General features: G+C 42.6%; 2 protein-coding genes across 2 annotated transcripts in view; one reads left to right on the forward strand and one right to left on the reverse strand.

Moving 5' to 3' along the window:
- BUB1 (BUB1 mitotic checkpoint serine/threonine kinase) overlaps positions 1-11,168 on the forward strand; it is a 52,452-nt gene extending 41,284 nt beyond the window's left edge. Inside the window, exons 20-25 of the mRNA XM_063078746.1 lie at positions 5,104-5,219; positions 5,473-5,634; positions 5,814-5,971; positions 6,075-6,249; positions 7,379-7,485; positions 10,973-11,168. Coding sequence (XP_062934816.1) covers positions 5,104-5,219; positions 5,473-5,634; positions 5,814-5,971; positions 6,075-6,249; positions 7,379-7,485; positions 10,973-11,168 — 914 coding nt within the window. The remainder of the gene's footprint in view (positions 1-5,103; positions 5,220-5,472; positions 5,635-5,813; positions 5,972-6,074; positions 6,250-7,378; positions 7,486-10,972) is intronic.
- Positions 11,169-18,115: 6,947 nt separating this feature from the next.
- The window catches only part of LOC134362631 (two pore channel protein 2-like), a 32,912-nt gene continuing 24,350 nt past the window's right edge, over positions 18,116-26,677 (reverse strand). The window contains exons 12-19 of the mRNA XM_063077816.1: positions 26,034-26,098; positions 25,172-25,259; positions 24,118-24,187; positions 21,953-22,172; positions 21,699-21,789; positions 19,611-19,724; positions 19,249-19,373; positions 18,116-18,261 (exon numbers count right to left, since the gene is read on the reverse strand). Of these exons, the coding sequence (XP_062933886.1) occupies positions 18,116-18,261; positions 19,249-19,373; positions 19,611-19,724; positions 21,699-21,789; positions 21,953-22,172; positions 24,118-24,187; positions 25,172-25,259; positions 26,034-26,098 (919 nt within the window). The remainder of the gene's footprint in view (positions 18,262-19,248; positions 19,374-19,610; positions 19,725-21,698; positions 21,790-21,952; positions 22,173-24,117; positions 24,188-25,171; positions 25,260-26,033; positions 26,099-26,677) is intronic.

The raw sequence follows: 26,677 nt of genomic DNA on the forward strand, positions 1-26,677 counted from the left end.
CGTTAGGCTTTTTTCCAAACTGGTGGTCGCAGAGATGGTATCTGCCTCCCAGTAACAGGAAGTTTACCGGGGCCGGAGTCCAGGGTGTGGTGGAGTGACAGTTGGCCCGCCCGTACTTCCTAGCCCTCCCAAAACTGGTCGGGACGCCCCACACCCCCAGTCCTGCCAGAGAACCGCGGAGGGAGTGGGAGAGGAGGTCGGCCCGCAGGGTCCGGAAAGCCCCGCGCCAGGCCAAGCAAATGGGCTCAGTGATGGCCGAGCAGGGCGGAGCTGCCCGCACCTGGGAAAATGGAGGCAGCACCGGGCAGTGAGTGGCCTGGTGGTGCAGGCAGAAGCCGCGTGGGCATTCACCCCCCCGAACAGAGCTGTGCCAGGGATCACTCACAGTGCTGTGCCAGGTCGGGCGCTCGCTCTGTCTCTGGTTTGTTGCCTTCCGTGTTCTCGGCGCTGCCGCCTCGGGCTGTTCAGTCGCGGCGCCGCTCGGGCGCTCCCAGGAATCTTCTTTAATGCCGGCCTGAAACCTTGAATCCTGAATCGGGCAGCTGGCCGCCTTCAGTGCGGCCCCAGCCTCCGGGATCCTGGCTGCATCCACAGCAGCCCTGGCGCCGTGTTCCCTGTTTCAAGACTCACTTTTGCAGCTAAGAATCAGTTCTTTTCCTGCTCCACACTTCAAAGCTGTTGCCTGTAAATGAGGCAGCCTCTCCTGCCGGGGGCAAAGTGGCGTTGAGCCCCCACGACCGGCCAGCAGCAGCAGTCCTCCCTTAAGAGATGGCCAGAGGAAGGTCCACAAGTTTCCCGGCTGCCTGAGGCCCAGTGGCCACCTTTTCCACCTCAGCTACTCCGCGCCAGCCGCCGCAGCCGCCGCCATCTTGAAACTCTCTTGTAATATCTTTATCTCGTTTTGGTATAAGGAAAATCCTAGCCTCATAGAATGAGTGCCCTCTGCTTCTGTCTTCTGGAAGAGATTGAAGGGAATTGGTATAATTCCTTCCTTAAATGTTTGATAGTATTCACCAGTGAACCTATCTGGACCAGGTGCTTTGTGTTTTGGAAGGTTATTAATTATTGGTTCAATTTATTTAATGGATATAGGATTGTTCAGATTATCTATTTCTCCTTTGTGAGCTTTGGTGGACTGTGTCTTTCAAGGAATTGGTTCATTTCATATTGGTTCTCATATTCATGGACATGGAGTTCATAATATTCCTTTATTATTCTTTTAATGTCCATGAGCACAATAGTGATAGCCCTTCTTTCATTCCTATTGTTACTTATTTGTGTCCTTCTTTTTTTTTTTTTCTTAGTTAACCTGGATAAAAGCTTATCAATTTTATTAATCTTTTCAAAGACTCAATTTTTAGTTTTTGGTTTTCTCTATTGATTTCAACTATAATATTTATTATTTCTTTGCTTCTGCTTACTTTAGATTGAATTTGCTCTTTTTTTTTTCCAGTTTCCTAAGGTAGAAGCTTAAGTCATTGATTTTAAATATTTCTTCTTTTCCAATACGTATATGTCTTCAGGGCTATAAATTTCGCTCTGCTGTATCCCACAAATTTTGATACATTGTATTTTTGTTTTCATTTAGTTTAAAATATTTTTAATCTCTCTTGAGACTTGTTTAACCCATTTGTTATTTAGAAAGGTATCTAATCTCCAAGGATTTGGGGGCTTTCCAGATATTTTTCTGTTATTAATTTCTAGTTCAATTCCATTGTGGTCTCAGAGCATACTGTGTATGATTTCTATTAAATTTGGTAAGATGTGTTTTATGGCCCAGAAGGTGGTCTGTCATGGTGAATGATCCATGTGAGCTTAAGAAGAATGTATATCTACTATTCTTGGGTGAAGTAGTCTATAAATGTCATTTAGATCCAGTTGATTGATGGTGCTTTTCAGTTCCACCATATCCTTACTGATTTTCCACCTGCTTGATCTATTTCTATTAGAAAAGCGTCAAAGTCTCCAACTATAATAGTAAATTCATCTATTTCTCCTTGCAGTTCTATCAGTTTTTGCCTCACAGATTTTGACACTGTCTTGTTAGGTATATACACATTATGTCTTCTTGGAGAATTGACCCCTTTTATCATTATGAAATGCCCCTTTTTGTTCCTGATAATTTTCCTGCTCAGTCTGCAATGAATATAGGTATTCTCACTTTTATCATTTTATTAGTGTTAGCATGGTGTGTTCTTCTCTTTCCCTTTACTTTTAATCTATCTGTCTTTATGTCTATGTTTTCATTGATGTTTAAAGTGATTGTTGATCTAGTTGGACTAATATCTACCATATTTGTTACTATTTTCAAGTCATTGCCTTGTTCTTTGTTTCTTTTTTTGTGTTCCACTCTCTTTCTGCCTTCTTTGATTTTAATTGTTATTTCATATGATCCCATTTTCTCTCCTTTCCTAATATATCAATTATAATTCTTTTTTTACTTTTTTTTCAGTGATTGCCCTATAGTTTACAATATACATTTACAACTCATCCAAGTCCACCTTCAGATAACACTGTACCACTTCATGGGCAGTGCAAGTACCTTATAATGCAATATTCCTTATAGCAGAGTGTTACTGATTCATCTCTCCCATCCCTTATAACATTTCTGCCATTCATTTCACTTATCCACAGGTATACTCACTAAATACATTGTTGCTATTATTTAGCTGTGAGGCTAAATAACAAACTTATTTGTTAGATCAATTCAGATGAGAAAAGTAAAATATTTTGTTTTATCTTCATTTATTTCTTCTCCTAACACTCTTCCAATCCTGACTATATTATCCTCTTTTTCTCTGAAGAACTTTTTAAAAACATTTCTTGCAAAGCAGATCTATTGGTGATAGATTCGCTTAATTTTTGTTTGTGTAAGAAAGTCTTTATTCTTCACTTTTGAAGGATAATTTTACTCAATACAGAATTATAGTTTGGTGGTTTTCTTCTTTCAGTACTTTAATATTTTAATCCATTGTCTTCTTGCTTGTATGGTTTCCAAGGAGAAGTCCTACGTAATTCTTATATTTGCTTTGTATAGATAGTGTTTTTATTCCTCTGGCCTCTTTCAATATTTTCTCTTTGTCTTTGATTTCTGACAGTTTGAATAGAATATGCCTAGATTTGGGGGCATTTATCCTGCTTGGTGCTCTCTGAGCTTCCTGGATTTTTGTGGTTTGGTGTCTGTTCTTAATTTGGGGAAATTTTCAGCCTGTATTACTCCAAATATTTCTTCTGTTTCCTTCTTCTTTCTTCTGGTACTCACATTCTGCCTATGTTACACATTTTGTAATTGTCCCACAGTTTTTGAATATTCTGTTCCATCTTTTTCATTTTCCTCTCTTTTTGCATTTCAGTTTTGGAAGTTTCTATTGGCATATCTTCAAGCACATTGATTTTTTTTTCTAGCCATATGCAGTCTACTGATAAGCCTGTTAAAGGATTCTTCATTTGCTGTGTTTTTTTTAATTTCTAATATTTCCTTTTCCTTCTTTCTCAAGAGTTTCCATTTCTGCTTACATTACCCATTTCTTTTTGCACATTGTCCCTTAGCATATTAATCATAGTTTTTTAAGACTCCTGGTCTGATAATTTCAAAATCTCTGCCATATCTCTGTCTGTTTTTCATGTTTGCTCTGTCTTCAAGCTTTTTTTGTTTTTGTCTTTTAATATGCCTTGTAGTTTTTTGTTAGGAGCCAGACCTGATGTACTAGGAAAAGGAACTGAGGTAAATAGGCCTTTAGTGTGAGGTTTTATGCTTATCTAACTAGAGGTTAGGCTGTGTTTACTGTTTGCTGTTGCTGTGTCAAATGCTAAAATTTCCCTTTATGTCCTCATTTTTGTTCCCCTGTTGTCTTTGGGTTTCCCTAGAAATTTCTTAAATAAGGTCTGAGATGTGCAGTTCTTTCCTTTGTAATCCCCCAGTACTGGCTTCACCAGTGGTTTCTGCTCCAGGGCTTGTACTCTGGCAATCTGTGATTCTCTGTACCCACCTGTCTCCCCAATTTGGGGGGTAGCAGTTTGCCCTGTGACCTCAATTTTCTGATGGATCTAAGAAGAGTTGTTAATTTTCAGTTGTTCAGCCTTTTTCTTATTGTGAGGGTAGAGGGATGACTTCTAATCTTACATGCCAAAATAGAAACCAGAAATCTACATTTTTATATCTGATTTTGAACACATGAGTTCTTTTTTAAAAATTTAAAAATCTACTACAACTTCACCTCTCTGGTCTCTGTCTCCAGAACCAATAACCCCAGTGTAACCACAAGAAAAATATCAAATAAACTCAATTTGAGGGACATTCTACAACATACCTGACCAGTACTTTTTGGAACTGTCAAGGTCATCAAAAACAAGGAATATCTGAGAAACTGTCACAGCCCAAAAAGACTAAGGAGACATGATGACTAAATATAATGTATCCTGGAACATAGAGAAAAACTAGTAAATTCTGAATAAAATGTGGAGTTTAGTTAATAAATAGTAATATACCATCACAGGTTCTTTATTTGTGACAAATGTACTATGGTTATGTAAGAGATAACAATAGGGGAAACTGGGTGCAGAATATACAGAAACTCTACTCTCTTTGCAACTTCTCTGTAAATCGACAACTATTCTAAAATAAAAGGTTGACTTAAATTAAAAATTTATAATTATGTATTACAAATATTTGTACGGTTATACTTTGCCCTTCTTTATTCTGTTACAAAACACGTTTTTCCTAGAGATTTGTTTAGCACCGCACAGAGGATTTTTCATGTTCTTTCTCAACAGTCTTGCAGAGCAAGAAGCACAGGTGTATTACCCCCTTTAGTATATGAGAACACTGGTAAGAGAAGATGGCAGCCTAAGGCCTCACCGCTAATCAACAGGCCTGGGACAACAGCTCTGCCCTTGCTCCTCCAGATCTTTTGATAAGGGGGTCTTTTGTGGCAGATATTTGTTGAACTTTCTTCTAATACTGGAAAAATATCTCCTAAAGAGCTATATGCATTTTTATTAGTAAAGCAATTCAAGCACCAAGAAAATTTTATAATTCTTTGTTTTGATAAAGTCCTTAATATTTCAGGCCTTTTTGTCATTTTGACATATCTGTCTTCTAAGGTTCTTCACTGGTCTACGTCAGTCACCTTCTTGGAGAAGGGGCCTTTGCTCAGGTCTATGAAGCTGCTTATGGAGATGTGGATGATACTAAAAATAAACAGAAATTTATTTTGAAGGTAAATTACGTGAGCAGTTTGATAGTGGTGTTTTCATTTATGTCTATAGTCAGCTTTTAAAAAACAAAAACTACAAGGATTCAGAATTGCCTTTCCATTAAAATTGTCTTGAAGCAAGCCCTGTACCACAGCAGCAGTTCATAGCTTGTCATTACTTTCTACCCTACATCCTTTACTGGGATGAAGGTTGCCTTCTTGCTGTCATTTTATAGAATGTGAGACTGGTTATGAGTGTAACATACCTGATTTGCAGGTCCAGAAGCCTGCCAACCCCTGGGAATTCTACATTGGGACCCAGCTGATGGAGAGACTAAAGCCAACCATGCAACACATGTTTATCAAATTTTATTCTGCCCACTTTTTCCAGAATGGCAGTGTATTAGTAGGAGATCTCTACAGCTATGGAACATTACTAGTAAGTATATTCATTTTTGTTATGGAAAATGAATTTGAAATACTTCTTTGGCTTGCGCCTTGCACATACCTTTTGTGATTGGAGCTTTTGCTAGGGTAGTAGGTGGGGGCAAAGTTCTGGACTTGAAATTTCATTAATCATCTGCAACTAACTCAGTATTCCACTTTCATTGTTTCTAGAATGCCATTAACCTCTATAAAAATACACCTGAAAAAGTGATGCCTCAAGCTCTCGTCATCTCTTTTGCTATGAGAATGCTTTACATGATTGAACAAGTCCATGACTGTGAAATCATTCATGGAGACATTAAGCCAGACAATTTCATACTTGGAAATGGGCAAGTATTGTGCTTCTAGCCAGGGTCCTTCCCTTACTATTTCCCTAGCAACCTTTTATTACTTGTGCTCATGTAACCTGGCCCTTGTTTGTGTTTACTACAGATTTTTGGAGCAAGATGGTGAAGGCGATGATTTATCTGCTGCCTTGGCACTAATTGACCTGGGTCAGAGTATAGATATGAAACTTTTTCCAAAAGGAACTACATTTACAGCAAAGTGTGAAACATCTGGTTTTCAGTGTATTGAGATGCTCAGTAACAAACCATGGAACTACCAGGTATAAAACTAAAGTGAGAGATTTATTAGATTTTCAAAATGAATTTGGGGATCTAGTTAGTTTGAGCAGCTGATGAGAGATGAACTTAAGGCTGAGGGGGTAATAAAATTTCATTCCTGAGGAGTACTCCTTGTTAATCAGTTATAGATTCCATTATCAGAAAAGGAAAACAGTTATATTCTGTGAGTTTGATCCTAGGAAAAAGTGTGTTATGACTGAACCCTTCGGAAAGGAAATCACGCAGGGAGGAGCCAGATTGGTTTCCTCTATGGCCAGGGTTAGCAGGGAGAGCCAGCATACCCTTTCCAGGCATGACTGAGCACGTGTTGGGTATGCCTGTGAGGCTGTCATAGGCAGAGTGGTGGTTTTGATTGTGATAGGTGGTGCAGCTTTCCAACCGGTGCATGGCCAGATCCAAAAGGTTTTAGGAATGGATCGTTTATTATCCTAAAGGTTTCAGAAATGTTTAACAAACTAGAATATTAGATGACCAGGAAAGAGAATACTAATTGGGATAAATGGGAAGTTTTCAACCTGGGTTAACAAACCAACTGCCCAGTTTCCAGGTGAGAATGCATCTTTCCAGGGGCCCATGATGAAGTGGGCAAAGGTAGGACGTCTTATTTCTCATATGTTGTCACTGTCAGCAAGGCCTTAGGCTGCCTGAATGATGATCTAACATCTCTTGGGGTGGATGAGGCAGGTAGATAGTTGTCTTCTGTCCTGCAGATGTGGACCATGCTGGAGTAGTTCAGTCAGAGAACAATGTCCTAGTCCCGGGGGAGGGAGGTGTGAGGACTTCAAGGCTGTACGTGTGGAAGAGGGATTTGAGTATTGTGTTTGTCCCTGTGTGATAGAATAAAGGACTTGAGAAGGACATGGCAGCTCAAGGAAGACAGAGCTTTCTAAGGGGCTTCCCCAGGAGGTAATGGGTGGTCTCTTGTCCATGGAAGCCTCCAGCAAAGCCTAGATACATTCAGAAGGACCCATCAAAGGGCTGGTTGAACAAATGGTTTCCAAAATTCTTTAAAAATAAAATCCTATGAGTATTTGGCTTGCTGCCTAAGTTAAACAGGCATCTTAATATGCTCCTGTGGAAGTCATATATACCTATTTTTTTTTGTAATAGATTGATTACTTCGGAGTTGCTGCAACAGTGTACTGCATGCTCTTTGGCACTTACATGAAAGTGAAAAATGAAGGAGGAGTCTGGAAACCTGAAGGTCATTTCAAAAGGTTAGTATTAGCACTGGTGCTACAGTGAAAAAAGAATAAACAGACTGTTGAGTTCCATCTGGCAGAAAAAGGGTCTCTGCCACCTCCCTCCTGGAAAACCCATGCCTCGGGCAAAATGGTGACAGCACAGTCCTGAGCACTTCACTTCCATTTCCCCAGTTGCACAGTTGGAACAGCCGATGCCCTCATAGAATGATCGAGAGCTCCTGGCCGAGTGGTTAGCATCCTGTGTGCACTCTTGTGTTTCTCTCTACCTTTTAGAGGGATCACCTACTGTCACTGAACCTCGGGTTTTTGCTTGTTTGTTTCCTTATTTACATAAATGGGAATAATACTGATCCTGCTTTCCTCAGATGCTTATAAGCAAAGGAAACAATGGATGTGAAAGTGCTTTGTAAATTATAAAGTAATATGATGAGGCAGCCCTCTTGTCACAGGACAGGGTCTAAGTTCCAGCTGTGTGTGACTTTAGTTTCTCAAAGACTATTTTCTCGTCTATAAATCACAGTGAAAATTTATTACTAGACAAGAACTCTCCCTATTAACATGGAAGGCTTCCCTAACATAACGTGTGAACAAAAATATTGGTACTGTTTTATGGTGAGTATTTGGTATATGCATGTTTATTACATCACTTACACTTTCCTAACTTTTTTTGAGGTATAAAAACATACACAGAAAAGTACACCCATCTTAAGTGTACAGACTAGTGGATTTTTACATATGTTTATACCTTCTGGAAAAAATTTAAACTGTGAATCCCTTGGCCCTCATCCTCCTCCTCCAAAAAAAAAAAAAAAAAAAAAAGGAAAAAGGAATTCTTTTTTATTTTTTATTTAAAAAATTTTTTTTATTGATTATGGGTATTCATAGGGTACAAAGCAAATTGTCACCACTCATGCCTAAGATGTGATGGCCAGATCCATACTGACAGCATGCCCATTACCACAAACTGTGATTGTACCCCGTGTCCACCACCCACCACCCAATTATCCCCGACCCCCTCCCCATCTCCCTTTCCCCACTCCACTTTGTATCCCTAGGTATGTTCTCTCCCTCTGCAAGTCCAACACACGACTGTGGTCCTTCTTTCCTTCCTTCTTTCTCTCCTAGCTCCCACTTATGAGTGAGGACATATGGTATTTATCCCTCTGCTTTGCTTATTTCACTCAACATAAGATTCTCCAAGCTCAACCATGTTGTTGCAAATGGGAGAATTTCATTCTTTTTTATGGCAGAGTAGTAGTCTATGTTGTATATATACCACATTTTCCTTATCCAATTGTCCATTGATGGACATTTAGGTTGGGTCCATATCTTGGCTATTGTAAATAGAGCTGCGATGAACATGGGAGTGCAGGTATCCCTTTGACATGATGATTTCCATTCCTTTGGGTATATACCCAGAAGTGTGATTGCTGGATTGTATAGAAGATCTGTAGTTGTTTGGGAAAACCGCATACTGTTTTCCATAGTGGTTGTACTAATTTACAGCCCCACCAACAGTGTAGTAGCATTCCCTTCTCTCCACACCCTCGTCAGCATTTGTTATTCTCTTTTTGATTATAGCCAGTCTGACTGGGGTGAGGTGATATCTCAATGTGGTTTTAGTTTGCATGTCTCTGATGACCGGTGATGCTGAGCATTTTTCATGTTACCTGTTGGCCATTTGTATGTCTTCCTTTGAAAAATGTCTATTCAGTTCCTTTGCCCATTTTTAAATTGGTTTATTTGGTTTTTTACTGTGTAATTGCTTGAGTTCCTTGTATATTATGGATATTAATCTCTTGTTGGATGCATAGTTAGCAAAAATTTTCTCCCACTCTTTAGGTTGTCATTTCACTCTTTTGATTGTTTCTTTTGCTGTGCAGCAGCTTTTTGGTTTGATATAGTCCCATTTGTTTATTTTTTCTTTTGTTGCTTGTGCTTTCAGGCTCATGTTCATAAAGTCTGTGCCCACACCTAGTTCCTGAAGTGTTTCACCTATATTTTCCCTTAGTAATTTTACAGTTTCAGGTCGATACTTAAGTCTTTAATCCATTTTGAGTTGATTTTAGTATATGGTAAGAGGTGCATGTCTGGTTTAATTCTTCTACATATGGATATCCAATTTTCCCAGCACCACTTATTGAAGAGGCAGTCTTTTCCCCAATGAATGTTTTTGTTCCCTTTGTCAAATATCAGATGGCTGTAAACCTGAGGGGTGACTTCTGGGTTCTCTATTCTGCTGTACTGATCTGAGTGTCTATTTTTAGGCCAGTAACATGCTGTTTTGTTTACTGTAGCTTTGTAGTATAATTCAAAGTCAGGTAGTGTTATGCCTCTGGCTTTATTTTTTTTGCTCAGGATTGCTTTGGCTATTTGAGGTCTTTTGTTGTTCCATATGAATGTTAAGATTGTTTAGGAAAAAGGAATTCTATAAAATGTCACATGCCATACATAAATAAGGTTAGGTTAAGACCCTGGAGGAAAAGTTATAACAAGTATGCTTTCTTTTGTATAATGAGTCATCACATTTAGCATATACTTTATTTTCTCTTGCTTAGAATCAAAGTACGAAGTAGTTATTCAGAAGGCTTCCATCTTTGACCACTAGTGTAGAGAAAAGCCTAAGTTCAGCCTCAACAGGCCTAATGATAATGGCCTGCATTTCCTGTCTGCAGTGCAATTCTTTCTCTCCAGTGCCTTTTCTACATGTTCTAGAGTTTTTGCAGTTAATTATGATTACAGTAGTTGGAACTGTTAAGTCTGAGCTCTCCCCTGCACAGTCCAGCCTGTTTACCTGGTCCTGGCACATATGCAATTATGCTCATCAGAACCATTTGGCTAAATTATCAGATTCTGGCAGTATGGTATGTACAGCTAGCCAAAAACAGGTGGATTTTATTTTTTAAAAAAAACATTAGAAGATAAAGTTTTTCTACTGAAGAGCTATTGCTAAAAGATACTTATCTTTAATGATTTTTTTGGAACAAAGTATATACAGGTTGAGTATCCCTTATCCACAATGCTTGGGACCAGAAATGTTTTCAATTTGGGATTTTTTCAAATTTTGGAATATTTGCATATACATAATAAGATATTTTGTGAATGGAACCCAAGCCTAAAGACAAAATTATTTATGTTTCATATATATATATGCCTCATACACATAGCCTAAAGGTAATTTTAAACAATAGTTTTAATAATTTTGTGCACCCGTTATGTGAGTTGGGTGTGGAATTTTCTACTTGTGGCGTGTGGTTTTGGATTTTGGAGCATTTTGGATTTCAGATTAGGGATGCTCAGCCTGTATAAACACTCAATTAGATCTTTAATTTCTCTTATTATAGTAGATTCAATATTTCTGTTCTTGCTGCATTAAGTTCTGTTTAGGTGAGGATTGTTACATTAAACTGTCCAAGCCTATGGAAGTCAGATGCAGGAGCGGCGTTGCCATGTATGTTGGGGCTACATTCTATCTGTTATTTATGCTTTGTCTCCTCAGGCTTCCTCATTTGGATATGTGGAGTGAATTTTTTCACATCATGTTGAATATACCAGATTGTCATCATCTTCCATCTTTGGATTTATTAAGGCAAAAGTTGAAGAAAATATTTCAACAACACTATACAAACAAGATTAGGACCCTGCGTAATAGGCTAATTGTACTGCTCTTAGAATATAAGCGTTCACGAAAATAAAATTTGGATATAGACATTCTCCAGAAATCTCTTTGTAAATGCTAACCTGCTCACTTTTAACCCTGATTTTTTTGTCACATTTATTGTGTATATAAATATTTTTAAAAAATAAATTCCACAGATTACATCTGTGTGACTTAGCTGTTATAAATATTTCAACAAAATATACAATGCAATAAGCAGGCTAAATAGCAGGCTGATTGGGCTAAAAGCATTCATTAGAATAATTCAGATGTGAACATTTTCTAGAAATCACTTTTTAAATACTGACTTGTTTACTTTAAACCGAAAAAGGACCAAGACAACTTTGTTCCAAATTTGAAGTGGTTAGTTTTTTAAAAAAAATTTCCCCAAATATATCCAGGGGACTTCAAGTTTCTATGAATAAAGCCTGCCTGTCCTTTGTTGTACCTGTTCTTCATCGCTATTCATGCAATGCAAATCCTAAGCCTCTCTATTTTTTAAAAGTTCTGTTCAAAGGAAAATCTCAGGTCTTGAAAATAGTATTATAAGCTGTATAGATCATTAATCAGCTCTAAAATTATAGCAATCAACTTAGTATTTATTGACTTTTGTTTTCCATTCCAGAGACAACCACAACCCACTTTCTGTGACTCTTTCCAAAAATGATTCTGTGCATATTTCATATACAATCATGCACCACATAATGAGGTTTTGGTCACAAGCGGACCGCATATGCAATGGTGATCCCATAAGATTAAAATAGAGCTGAAAAATTCTTGTTGCCTAGTGATGTCGTAGCCATCATAATGTTGCAGCACAAATGCCTTACTCATGTTTGTGGTGATGCTGGTGTAAACAAACCTACTGTGCTGCCAGTCATATAGAAGTATATGTACAGTATATATACTTGACTATGTTACTGGTTTATGTATTTACTGTACTATGCTTTTTATTGTAATTTTAGCGTGTACTCCTACTTATTAAAAAAAAAGTTAACTGTAAAACAGCCTCAGGCAGATCCTTCAAGAGGTATTCCAGAAGGTATTGTTATCATAGGAGATGGCAGCTTCATGCATGTTATTGCCCTGAAGACCTTCCAGTGGGACAAGATGTGGATGTGGAAGACAGTGATATTGATGGTCCTGACCCTGTGTAGGCCTAGGCTAATGTATATGTTTGTGTCTTAGTTTTTAACAAAGAAGTTTAAAAAGTTTAAAAAAAAAAACTTATAGAATAAGGATGTAAAGAAAAAATATTTTTGTACAGCTGTACAATGTGTTTGTGTTTGACCTAATTGTTACTACAAAAAAGTCAAAAAGTTCAAAAAAATTAAAACGTTCAATAAAGTAAAAAAGCTACAATAAGCTGAGGTTAATTTATTATTCACGAAAGAAATATTTTGTGTAAATTTAGTGCAGCCTGTGTACAGTGTTTATAAAGTCTCCAGTAATGTCCTAGGCCTTCACATTCACCCACTACTCACTGACTCACCCAGAGCAACTTCCAGTCCTGCGAGCTCCATTCATGGTAAGTGCCCTGTACAGTTGCATCATTTTTTATCTTTTACACCATATTATTACTGTACCTTTTCTATTTTTAGATACACAAATACCGTTATGTTACAATTGCCTATGCTATTCAGCACAGTAACTTACTGTACAGGATTATAGCCTGTGAGCAATAGGCTACACCATATAGCTTAGGTGTGTAATGGGCTACACCATGTAGGTTTGTGTAAGTGCATGGTGATGTTAGACAAACAACACATTTCTCAGAACATATCCCTGTTGTTAAGCGACATGAGTGTACTCTATTTTTGACACAACTATCGTAATTCTGCGTTTATTTGCTTAATGTGTGGCAGAGACTACATATATAATGGCTTCATTCTTTTTAATGGCTGTGTAATATTTGGTTATGGTATATATATATATAGTATAAATTCCTAGAAGAGAAATTGCCAGGTCAAAGGTTAGTAAATTTCAAATTTTGTATCAGCATCTGCACATAGCCCCCCGTAGGGATTGTGCTAGCATCTGTAAAAGGCATTGTTCCCCACACTTTCGCTAACAAGACAGATCAAGCTCTTTGGCCTTTGCCAATCTGACAGGTGAAAAAATAGTATCTCCTTACAGCCTTAATTTGCATTTCTCATATGAAGTAGGCCAAATATATTTATATATTTAAGAGCAATGTGTGTTTTATTTTTTCCATGAATTTTTCATTTGGATTGTTCTTTTCTTGTCAATTTGTAGGAGTCCTTTGTATATGAAGCATAAATATTTGTCCCAATTTGTCTTCTGTCTCTTGACCAGTAAGATTTCCATGGCCATGAAGACTTCTTTAAAATTTTGCTTTGCATTCTGGTTTATAAAGTTTTAAATGGCTTTTGTGTCTTAAGATGTCATCCGGGCCGGCCCCGTGGCTCACTCAGGAGAGTGCGGCGCTGGTAGCGCCAAGGCTGTGGGTTCAGATCTTATATAAGGATGGCCGGTGCACTCGCTGGCTGAGCATGGTGCGGACAACACCGTGCCAAGGGTTGCGATCCCCTTACCAGTCCAAAAAAAAAAAAAAAAAAAAAGTCATCCACAATTGAAAAATTTGAAAAACGTCTTCTAATTTTTAAAAAACCTAGTACTCATTTAAATATATAGAGCTAAACTTTTTCGGTTACTATTTTAAGTCAGATCTTATTTTTTCCCCATTTTTTCTAGCTGGTAGTTTGAGTACATGAAGACTACTGATTTCTGTAAAAAGCTTTTCAGTTGATTTTTTTGAAGTTTCCAAAAATAATTCTTATTTTATCTCATTCTCAATTTTTTGCTTGTGATTTTTCTTTGTCATTGACTATGTTACTTGAAGAGGGTTAAATAATGGTGGTGGGGTCTGCTTTAGTGGGATCTCTTCTAACCCTCATCCAGTGAGTTTAGTGATACTGGCTTGAGAAAGACATTGTAATCATGTTATGTATCGATTTCTTTTTACAAACAAATGTTAACTATAACACTACTTAGTTTTCTTGCCCATCTTTTCATCCGTATTGATGCAGCTATATACCATTTACCTATATGAATGTACCATAATTTATTTAACCAGTCTCCTATTTAGAGATACTTAATTGATTTCACAATTTTATTGCTAAAAATAGTGAGTGCAGGTGCAATTGTGTCTGTAAGATAAATTACTAGAATGGAATCTCAAAATGTTTTTATTTTGAAAATAAAGAATAACCAATATGATCAATTGAACACATACTAACTTGGAAGGAAGTTGAAAATGACCCAGGGTCAGACCTCATCAGCGAACCAACATGAAATTTACTCCTAAAGTGTCTAAACAACCAAGCACTGATAAAGCCAGATTTATGGAATTTTTTTTTTCCCCTTTTGAAAATGGCTGTTTTCAGAAGAAAGCAAGACTGAAGAAGATGAGGGAGCTGTTTTATGGACTAAGAACTAAATGTGTTCATCTGTGAAAGGTGCCTTCAGCCTTGGATGGGGAGGATACTTGGCTTCAGCTTTCAGTCTCTGTTGGTATGTCCTGTGTTACCAGCAGCCCATTAGCTATTACTGGATCTTCAGCTTGCATCACACTGAAAAACATCCTCCATGTTATTCACAAGAACAGCTTGACCACAATGTCCTCTCAGTTCTGGTTGTCCATCTGGTCCCTGATCTGTGCCAAGGGCTTCACTTAAATAAGAATCTGATTTCTTAGCAACAGCCTGTCCCCAGGGTGGGATGCTTGATCTAGGCAAGGTAAGTTACACACACACACACACACACACACACACACACACACACACACACACACACGAGTTTATCTGCATGAAGAAAAAGCCTCTGTGTCTAAAAAGCCTGAAATGTATGCAACAGAAGTCAGTGTTGGAAGAGCAAAGAAACTTCCAATGTACTCCCCTAGTGAAACTGAAGTTTTCCCAAGGAAAGAGCTGGATTTTATTCATCATTGTGTCTCAGGGGCCCAGATCATCCTAAGTGCTCAAACATTGGCTGGATTCAGTTCTAGGTTCAGATTTAGTATCTTTTTCAGGCAAAGGCATTTCCCATTCATTCTTGGCCACCAGCTCCACATTCTAAGTTCTAGCTAAGAATAAAGCTGGTTACTCAAGAGATGCAGAGACTCCTGCTACCAGCACCTTTTCCCCCTGGGTCATATCTGTGGTCTAAGGTAAGGTTTCTCAAGTTTATTTTTCCCTAAGACATTCCTGCTAGAAAAGCACAAATATGGCCCGTGCCTAACAAATGAGAGCTCCTAGACAGTCGGGCGCTTGGCACAATACACTAAGCACACCTGAAAAGCCCTCCACACCTTCCTCTGACATTGATCTCAAGGGCCATTGTCATTGGTCCTCCTTTTCTCTCATCTCAAGTCCGGTACATCTGTCCCATTGGTTCTGTTCCAGAGTGTTTCATACATCCATTTCTGGACTGGTTAGGCTGCAGCAGGCCAAGCTGTAGTAACACAGAGAACCCACACGGTGGCTTGGAGAAGACAGTGATCTCTTTCTCCCATTACAGTCTAGGTGCCAATGCTGGCACCAATCTGCCATCCTCACACGAGGCTTCCGCAACGTTCTGATTGTTGCCATTTCTAGCCAGAGAGAAGTGAGGCAGAGGGGCAAGATCTGCAAGCCGTAGACCCTGCTGGGCTCACAGCCCCTGGACCAGACACACTTGTTGCCCCAGTCCCTGCCAGGCAGACTGGGGAATGAAGGGCACAGCTAAAAATCCATGTACCAAAATGTGGGGCGACTAGTTCACTGAGGGGCAGGAGAAAAACCTGGAGAAGGTGGTGAACTCTGCCACAGCTCGTCCCCGGTCCCCTCCCTCCGAGACTGTGTGTAATGGCTGGGTGGTGGGGCCCCCTGGTGGCCAGAGAAGCCACTGCTGGTCGGAGAACGTTAAGTGTCCGTAGAATAGGATCCAGTAAGTCTGACTTCTGAAGGGCTCACACACAAAAGAGAATTGACATTGTAAGGTTTACTCTGTTATTGTTTAATGTTGAATAGGTGTGACAACGTACAGGTCCATGAATAGGTGAATTCTTAAATCATGAAGCACTGATGGGTGGAATACTCAACACCGGGTGCATGTGTGTACCAACATGAAACAATTACTGGTAAGTTAAAAAAAAAAAAAAGAAGCTTGTTGAACAATCTATATGAAATATGTCATGATATCCCACTTAGGATTAAAAAATGCAATTATACGTTAATATACAGCATATACATAACTGTAAGTGGATAGATTTAGCTCCAGAAGGATAAACAATGAACTCAGCAGTTACCATCGGAAAAGGGGTGAGTGGGGAAATGAAAGGCAGAGGGGTGAGGAGAAGGAAGAATAAAGATAACGGGCAGCTTTTGACTTTTTACTATATTTCTGGCTTGAATTCTTTAAATGACTGTGTATTACTTACTAATTAAGAAAAAAACGCCGTATATATAATTTAAAAAATGAAGTTGCAACTCAGTACATTTATTATGATGCTTTACATAATGACAGATATTAGAAATACAAAGAAATGAGAGAGATCTGGAAGGATGGCAGGACTCCACAAGCCACATCAGAGGGGCTAGCAAGGCCCCAATTCCTGAGAACCCTTGTGGTAGTGGGACACTAGAGCACCAGTGCCAAATGCCAGGTGTGGCTGTCAGCCAGGAAGAGTGACTCATGTCACAGCAGACTGCTACAGCATTGAGTCAGCATGACACCGTCCTCTTCCTCCTGGGCTCCCCACAGTCTTTGGAAGGAGGTGTCACTTGTCCTAAGTTGGCAGATGAGGACATGGTCCACAGAGGTTCAGTGACATGGTCGGAGGGGAGCCCCAGAGCCTGTGCCCGAAGCCCTTGGCTTTGCTCCTGCATCACGTGGCCCAGAGGTCACCCTCAGAACCGAGGAAAAGCAGCCCTTCCCAAGCTGACTTCAGTTGCCACCCCAACATATGACACATGACATGACACACAGCTCAGGCCTCACTGTACCCAGAGACCTCAGGTCATGGGGATGTGCTCCCACCAATTCCCCTGCCTTTGGGTGAGCCCATGACAAGACACAGATGAGTGGAAAGGACCACACTTGCTCAAAGTGCAAATGCAGTCTAGAGTCATGAAATCAGTGGGGACAGAAAGTAGAGTGGTGCGTGCCAGGGGCTGGGGGAGGGGGAATGGGGATTGTTGTTCTACGGTACAGTGTTCCTTTTGCAAGATGGAAAGAGTTCTGGGGCGGGATGTTGGTGACAGTGTGCTTAATGCTACTGCTGTCTATACTTAGAAATGGTTAAAACGGTAAATTTTATATTACATGTATTTTACCACAATTAAAAATTATAAAAATAAAATAAAATCCCTTTTAAGTTCCCAAAAGAAGCATGTCACTGCACTGGGAGATTTCCAGCTGGGGAAAGTGACCTCAGTGAGCAACTTTCTCACTTGCTATAATTGTAATTCAACTAAAGAAGCTTTAAGAGCACACTCCTGCCCCTGGAAAAATTAAAAAGCAAGTGCAACAATTATATTACTGCATCCACACTTTTCTCCGTTTTGAATAAGCACTGCATTTAAAAGCTATGGTACTAGAACATATTCCTTTACCACATTTAAATTCGTGTAACATTGTAGCAGTATTAGTTTAATAGAATAGCAAAACACCATCTAAAAATAAATGAAAAGCTTTTACATACCCACGGAAAAGACTTTACCCATATACACACATGTGTATGACAAATGTGCCTCTTAGTCTCTTCATCAATTTTCTTCTCCTTGGTTCCATGATCAGACCTAAGACGGACCCCAGCTGGGATGCAGTGAGGAAGCCTTGCCACACCATTCAGCTGACCTCTCAGGACAAGCGAGGGCCACTCACAGCCTTATCACAACACAGGAAAAATCCTTTATATAGCATATGCAAAAACTGATGACAGCTTATCTTGGCTTCCAGTTGTGGAGCCTTGTAAGTCCAGGATCATGCAGTGTTTTCAAAATTGGGATTCTTGAGATATATGTCACTGGGTGAGAAGTTCAGAATCTCATCTAAGGAAGGGCCTTCATCCTCTGGAGCAATTTCACACTCAAACATCCGCTGCAGTAAGGCGTCCACAGTCCTGTACTCTAGGAGGGAGAAAGAGGTACATTTTGAGGTTCAGGGGAGCACTGAGCCTGAGCACACCAACGCTGTCCTGAAGGATGGCTCCCAAGTAGAACACAAGGCTCTGGGCACGGTAGTCAAACACCCCTTGAAAGTAAGGATGCAAAGGGTGGGAAAGGGTCGCTCGTCCACCCTGCTGCCCACGGAGCTCCCCAGCAACTGAGGTCATGAAGCCCAAGGAGAAGGTCCTCCTCGAAGGATGGGGGACACGCTCATGCCACTCCTCCTGCAAGCTGTGCTGCATTCCTCAGACTGAGTTTCTTGTAGGGCGCCTCAGCCAGAGCCCAAACTAATTCAGACTGGTTTAGGTTTACATTATTCTCATTCATTCATTGGGAATTAATGAAGTAATTAAATAAATAGTTGTTAAAGGCTCCTATGTCCCAGGCACATGATTAGGCCCCTGGAGATACCATGGTGAATACAAGGGACACGGCCCCACACACATGAAGCTTTGAGTGTGCAAGGAAGACAGATGGTGGCTGAAATAGTCACTCAGAGATGAACATGCAGCTGACATGTGCTGAGAGGAGGGGAGGAGGTCTGGGAGCCACACAGGGGCACCTGCCCTTCTCGGGGCTGCCCAAGCAGGAACCTAAGGGATGAGGAGCCTTAACTACTCAAAGTGGGGAGGTGAGAGTGAGCCATGGGGAGTAAGCGGCCTCTGCAAAGGCCCCGTGGCAGGACGGGGCAACAGAACTGAGGGGCTGAAAGGCCAGAGGGGCCGAAGAGTGCCAGGCAGAGCAGGCCTGGTGGGAAGGAAGAGAGACTGCGATACTGAGAGAAACCAGGGGTGTGGGCAGCGAAGGGCAGGGGGCCTGATCTTTATCCTGGAACGACAGGAAGCCACCGAAGTTCAGATCTACTTGCTGGACACATCCCACCAGCTGCTGGGAGGAGGATGGATTGGAAAAAGATCAGCGCTAGTTTTACATTGGGTTGAAACCTACTTTTTGATGCAATTCTGAAGTACAGTCCTTTCGAGGCCTTCCTTTTGTTGTCTCCATTGTCCCCCATAAAGCCACTGTCCTTGGCATCTATGTTATCAGTGAGCTTCCCATCTTGCATGTCTTCCCTTCAAAGAAGAAAAGACAACATAAACGTGGTCAGGTCCCCTGCATGGCCTCCCGGGCATGGTCCAGTGATTACTGTCCAGCCACATGCAGGGGACTTAATCTAGAGAGAGGCCCTGACAACAGGCATGCGGGACCAGGCTGGGGCCACGAGGCACTGACAGATCAAACAGGGTCAGGAGCTTTCGTGTACATCCTGTCTGAAGTCTGAGCCGTGTCAAGGGAGACATGCTACTCACTCTTGGATTCCCACTCCGAGCTCTTGAATCTTCTTCTCAATAGCAGTTTCTACTTCGCTTTTTTCCAATGAATAGGCCACAAAGAATGCTTCCAAGATGAATGCGATGAAAATACTGTGGAAGAGGAAGAAGCAAAGGGCGTCAGGCTGAGTTAGCCATGGTCTAGGTGACAGGAATCCTGGCTCCAAAGAGCATTCCAGGACAAGTAAAAGGGCAGCTTACATGACCAGAAAACACAATATGGGAGGGAGAAATGACTGACAGCAAAACGTGTTTCAATGACTGGACACAACTTTCATTCATTTGGAAAACCATCCCTCCTCCACACCCTACTTAAACAGTGAATATTAAGAAGAAAATACACTTTATTTTAAAAGGAAGCTTAGGACAGATAATCTTTGGGAGATAATTTTCCATGACTATCTCATGCGTCTCTGCAGTCTGGGTGCTCTGAGCAAAGGCATCGAGAGCCAATTTAGGAACATTTGTCTAAGGAGGCATCCCAGGACAGTGAAGCTCAGTGAGGCCTCGCTCCCTGCCCACAGTCCAGGGCTGCAAGGTGAGGGTCTCGCCCTCCCCGCCTGCACTGCGCCCACCCCACCCAGAGCTCGCCGCACTGCCTGTGGGGTGAGGGTTCAGGGAGCTGACACAGAGGGGTGCTCTGGCTGCTGCTCTTGCCGTGAATAACAAACTGCCTTTGTCTGACCCAAGGTCTTGTGTCTTCTGTCAGTAAATACACGCAGTAGATAGCCTGTGAGCGCACCCTAAATGCTCAGACCCTTCACCGTTTCAGACTTGACAGTCATGATGAGGAAGCCCAGGGCTGTCAGCTCGCAGGCTTTTGTGAGGAGAGGAATAGAAAAATCCCTACAGCCTGTGTCCATTGTTGCTGTGGCCTATGTCATCGCTCTGGGAGACTCCTTATGAGCCACTCGGGGACACTGCCCCCTTCTTCCCACTCTATTCCATTCTGGATGTGTGGGACAACCAGGCCTGACCAGAGCCTCCTCCTCTCCCACCCTCTGCTAGGATATCCCGTAAGGCATTCTTGACCAAAGTCAGCAGGGTGGTGGGATGGCAAAACAGCCCTGATCTGCCCAGGAAGGCACCTGGGCTGGGCTGTCACCCTGAGACTGCGCGCTCCAGGCTCTGAGAGGGGGCACTGACAGCCAGAAAACACCACAGGTAAGAACTGCCCTGTCACAGGGAGGCAACTACATGTCCTACAGGGAGCCAATGAGCTAGCCTGGAGTTCCAGCTGGAGGGAGAGCCCTTGTGAGGGGCGAGATGTCATTGCAGCTTTCAAATATTTACTGAGCTTTCCCATGGAAAAGGGATCAGGAGAGAATTAGAACCAATGAAGAGAATTTACCAGGGGCCACGTTCCCGTCCTAATAGAATTCACCAGGGGCCACCTTCCCCTCCTACTAGAATTCACCAGGGGCCACCTTCCCCTCCTACTAGAATTCACCAGGGGCCACCTTCCCCTCCTTCTAGACTTCACCAGGGGCCACCTTCCCCTCCTACTAGAATTCACCAGGGGCCACCTTCCCCTCCTACTAGACTTCACCAGGGGCCACCTTCCCCTCCTACTAGAATTTACCAGGGGCCACCTTCCCCTCCTACTAGAACCTACCAGGAGGCACCTTCCCATTCTACTAGAATTTACCAGGGGCTGCATTCTCATTCTGCCTTTGAAATGATAAGAACCAAGCTGGACAAGAAAAGTGATTCTCTTGTTCTGAGTCCCAGCAGTTGGACTAATTTAAGCAGAGGCTGGACAGCAATTCTGCAGGGATGTTTCAGAGCTGATTCCATCACAGTGGACCAGCCAGGACCTGAGGTTCCTTCTGGCCCAAGCAACCTGTGAAGCTCTGAGCTGTTTATTATATACTGATGTGTGAGGCACTGGCAGACACTGTGAGGAACACAAACATGAATAGAAGACCCTCTTTCAGTGGCTTAGCATCCAGTGGGAGAGATGAGACCCACAACTGCACTAGGGTGGAACACGGAGAGGGGAGGTGTAGCGGGTAGACATTCCGGAAAAGGAGACCCGACATCTCCAACATGGCAAGAGAAACTCACTTAACAATGAGGATGACGACCACGATGTGGAACAAGATGAAGTACAGCTTCGCCGCCTGGTGAGTCACGAGGGCAAAGCCACCTGCAAGGAGTAGGAAGCTAAGGAACCAGACCTTCCAGAAACTCAGTGGGCCCCTGAGCTGACAGATGCCAAGAAATGATCCTCCTCCTGAAAGTAACTTCCAGCACCCCTGCCCCAACCCAAGGAGCGGATCGCCCCCCCGGGGACCACCCCACCTTCTGAGAAAGGATATTGTGCCACTGGTTGACCACGGTGAGCTCCATCAGCACGATGAAGGAAGAGGCGAGGTCATTGAAGTTGTTCTTGCAGTACCTGTCTCGCGCAAACGTGGAGCCCTTTAAGGCTGGGTTCCCGCACACCAGGGAATCAGGGGCAGTGGAATTAGGCTCAAAGAACCGGACTTTGCCTTGGAACACTTCCATTCCAATGATAGCAAATGCGTAGTAGACCACCTAGGATGGAAGGCACCTGGTCACCTGCGGGTGCCCTAAGCTACAGAACCGGGAAGAACAGCAGACGCTGGCCTGCCACATTCCCAGGGTCCCGCAGAAAGGGCCGCTACTCGTACTCCCAGGGACGGTCGCCCTCCCCAGCCAGGAGTTCCAAGTGGCTTCGGGAAGGGATAGGCCAGTCTGCCAGAGAAGCCTGAGCTATCCGTGGAGGGACAGAGGACACGGCCAGCTGGACCACACCTTGGCCTCCTGTTGGGCTTCATTTACGAAGTGGAAAACAAAGCTGATAGCAAGTTAGTGGGTTTAGTACTCAATAAATAATAGTTCTCTATAGAAAAAAAATAAAGTTGGATCTTTACCTTGTTCTTTATACCAAAATAAATTTCAAAAGGTTAAACGTGAAAAATAGAACCATAAAGGTAGAAGAAAAAACTTAAGTAGAAAAAGGCCTTACTAAGCATGATGTAAAACCTAGAAACTATAAAGTAAAAGATTGATGAATATGACTATATAACATCCTTAAACTTTTATACAGCCAAAGAACAAAATAAAACAAAACGCCTGCATGTCAAAAAAAAAAAAAAAAAAAAAAGTGACAGACAAGGAAAGATAATTGCTCTGTCTACAGCTTACCAGGGGCCTATTTCATAATAGGCCAAAGACTCCTACAAACTATATCAGAGATAAAACTAATAAAAGAATGTGAATGGGCTGCCGACTGAAAACTCAGCAGAAGTGGCCAAAAGAACAGGGCAAAGGTGCTCAGCCTCGTCTATACCTGAAGAAATGCCCGTCAGAACCACACAGTGCTATTTCCTCACCCCTTGGCTTGGAAAAGTGGGGTGTTTGATCAGCCCCAGCAGTGAGAGGTGTGGAGCAGCCAACGCCGTCACACACCGCTGTTCAGAACATATGTGCGAGTGCAACTTTTGGAAGGCAAGTTGCCACTGATCCAAATTTTGAACCCATTTACCTTTGACCTAGCAGTTCCTCTTCTAGAAATGTACCGAACAGATATTGTCACATAAGCACACAAGGCACATGCCCCAAAACAGTCTTCACCACATCATCTGGGATGGCAAAAAGGCCAGACCACCCAGCGGTCTGTCAGTAGCAGGGCTGGTCAGACGTGTTCTGGAGTCTTCCCTCAGTGGGACATTTTTAGTCATGGCAGAGCTTACGTGGACGCACGTGCCTCCCAGGACACATGACAAAGACGTTAAATAAATAAAGTTACGTAACAATATTTTGAGTGGACTATCCCATTTGACTAACAATAAACTGGATATGCACAGGCGTGTGCATGGTATACTTGCATGCATACAAATATTTGGGAAGAGTAACAGGGAGCTTTTAATGATGGGAAGGAGGCGTGCGGGGACGGGAATGGGTGACTTATAGCCGCCCTTTCATTCTTTTGTGCTAATGGAATTTTTTACCAATGTCAATGAAAAGAAAAGTAAGTACCCTGTTGCAGTGTCCACCAATGCTCCCTCATCCACCCCAACCACCCACAGTGTGGCCCCAGCCCCTGTGTGACCTTGTGTGGCCTCATTCTCACTATGAGTAATCTCTAGGAGCAGAGGGGCACTCTCTACAAGTAGGACAAAGCAGCGCAGGGTCACAAGCTGGAAGGCACCCAAGTCCTTGAGAGCCATCGCTAGCTAGGGATGCCCACCTGGGCCCTGGGTGAGAAGAAACTATGGCTGGGTTAACCGGCTGCACTGTGGGCGTTTATTACAGCAGCCAGTGAACCTTCATTGATAGACACCCAGTGTTTCTAGAAACTTGATATCTTATAAGAATGGCTGCTAGAAACCAATGAATCTCATTTACTTATTCTCCTTTCCTTTCTCTTTCTTAAAATAAGGCTTACTGAGAGTTTCTAAGAATGAACATCTCACCACTCGCTTTGCACAGAATAGTAATGAAAACTTCTACTCACAAGGACGAGTCCGCCAAACATCAGCATTGTGGGGCCAATGTTAATTAAAGTGGTCACTATAACCCGGAATCTAGGATAAAACAAAGTTTCCACATAGGCAAAGGGAAGATGGAAAGTAAGACTGACACCAAACTAGCATGTTTTGTTTAGTGCCCCCCACACCACCTCCATCCTGAATCTGTTCTTTAAATGTCAGGAATTAGCCTTTACAATTTTGTCAGAATCAGTCCACCCACAAAGTTGAGGGGCCAGTTAACTAGCAGCTCCCCCTGAGGCCAAGCAAGACAGGCGTGACCAGTGTAAGAAAGGAAATCAGGGTACAGAGAACTTCACTAGGAAGACATAGAGGGGCACTGAGACTGGGAAGCTACTTAGCCTCACCTGCTTTTCACCCCCACCTTCTTCTCCATCAAAATCGAGCCTGTTTTAAGGCTGTCCTGGAGGCTTCTGTTGACAACTGAACACTGTCTGGAGGAGGAGGAGCAGGCTAGTCCTCGCAGGGAGGCACCTCCCCGGCCCTTCATGAAAGGAAGCTGGCCTATCAAGAACTGAGGAAGGGGTATACAGGGGTCTGGGGTCACACCTGGGCTTGCACCTGGCCTGCCTCTTTCTAGCTGTGCACCACTGGGAGAGTTACTAAACCTCTCTGAGTGTCAGTGTCATCACCTGTAAACGGGATAATAAAAGCTCCCGCATCAAGGGCTGTTGGCAGGATTTAATAAGGCAATGGTTAGCACACTCCAGTTAGTATCAGCTGCCACCACAACAACTCTTATTCAGTCACCGTGCAGGCAGGCACCATTCAGGGCCAGGTCAAAGGGAGGAGTGACGACAGAACCCCTGCCCTCAGAGTTGCCACTTGAGTGCTCTTCACCCGTCTTCACTGGCTTCCCTCCCCTCCCCTGCCACCCCCCAAAGACCCCAGGTCCTCTATACAAGTTACACTCTGGGTTCACGGTCAAGTGTGTTTCCAGTTGGGAGGCAGGAGTGCTTACCACCAGGCGCCGTGGGGGAACCGCCCAAGTGCAGCCATTTCATGTCACCTCATCCTTACCTCTGAATGCTGATGATGACCCTTAAGAGCCGGAGTATTCTCAATATCAAGACAATATCCAGAATCTGCTGACTGTTGTATTTTCTTGCTGCAAAAGGAACACGATCATTTAACATTCCATTTTTCTCAGAGCCTCTGACTTGTCCCTTTTAGTGGGTAAGGTCTGAGGTTTCATGGGTCTTGGGGAGTGATGTGGCTTCATCCACGAGCAGGACGATGGCTCTGAGCAACGAGGAAGCCAGTGCTGCCCTGAATCGTGAGCTACCCCTGCAAATGGAAGCCCAGCCAGGCGAGTGTGGATGCCGAGCATTCCCTCCACCTGGTCCCCAGAGCTGAGGAACCGTCACAGGAAGTGACTGTGGCTCTAACTGTATGAAGAACACATTTCCAGGAGGCTTTCCTTCCCCAGAATTCATGTCATGGAGTTAGGAAGCTGCACTATCTTAAGTAATCCTACCTGCCGTCTATAGGCAGGCGTGTGCATGGGGTGGGGGGTATTGTGCATGGGGCCACAGGAGTGTAGAAAGAAGAGGGGGGTGGGCTGGCACCTGGGTGGAGGCCATGGAAGACAGAAAGTCAAATGTGTGGAGGTCAGCTGTGTGACTGAGGGCCAGTTTTGGAGAGATGACCAGGTGAGTATTTGGTGGGATGGGCACCTACAAATGAAATCCCTAAAATACAGCCAAACACAAACCAAGCCCTCATCCCTCTGAAGAACACTGGACATTTTTGGTAATTCTCTGTGTCCCCACCCACATCTTCACCCCAAATATTTCAGCAGCACACGGTGGATATTCGACAAAGACTACTGATTGAACGCACGACCCCGAGAGGCGGGCAGCCAAGAGCTTGTGGCACTGACCTGACTGAATGGTGGCATTGGCCACGGTGGCCACCAGGGCTGTGATAATGATCAGCGTGTCAAACCTAAAGATACAAAAGCAAAGTCGATTAATAATCAAGGGAAGGGCCTGTCAAGCTCAGGATACGACAGATTCCGAGAAAACTTCAAATGCAGAACCTTACGCAAAGCAGTGATCCAGCCGCAAAACTGGTTTCTATAATTTTGAGGACAGCAGATATGAGACAAGAAACACTATGCTTGAGCAGCCCAATGATTGTCCATTGGCTCCTCCGAAGAATCATTTGAGGGAATTTGTAGAAATCAGACAATTCATGTCACTTTAATTGTCATCCAAACTAAGTCTATACTTGTAACAATACTTTGATGTATTTTCAGAATATGTAGTACAATCTTTCTTGGTGTTAATTTTACTAAATGCATTGTCACTTTTTAATTGAAGGAGAAATTCATCACGTCATTACTTTTCTCTCTGACAATAGTGCCCAAGGAGGAGAAAACACGGGACAACACTGACCAGTTTCCCTTTGGCCACATGCACTCAGTAGCAAGTTTCCCAGCACTTAGAGCAGGCATCACTGAGATCCAACCTGCCAAGCTGTGCACTACTTAAATTAGGCCTGCATCTTGCATCCCTGTGTCCT

The sequence above is a fragment of the Cynocephalus volans genome, chromosome 14, assembly GCF_027409185.1.
Source record: "Cynocephalus volans isolate mCynVol1 chromosome 14, mCynVol1.pri, whole genome shotgun sequence".
Taxonomy (NCBI): Eukaryota; Metazoa; Chordata; class Mammalia; order Dermoptera; family Cynocephalidae; genus Cynocephalus; species Cynocephalus volans.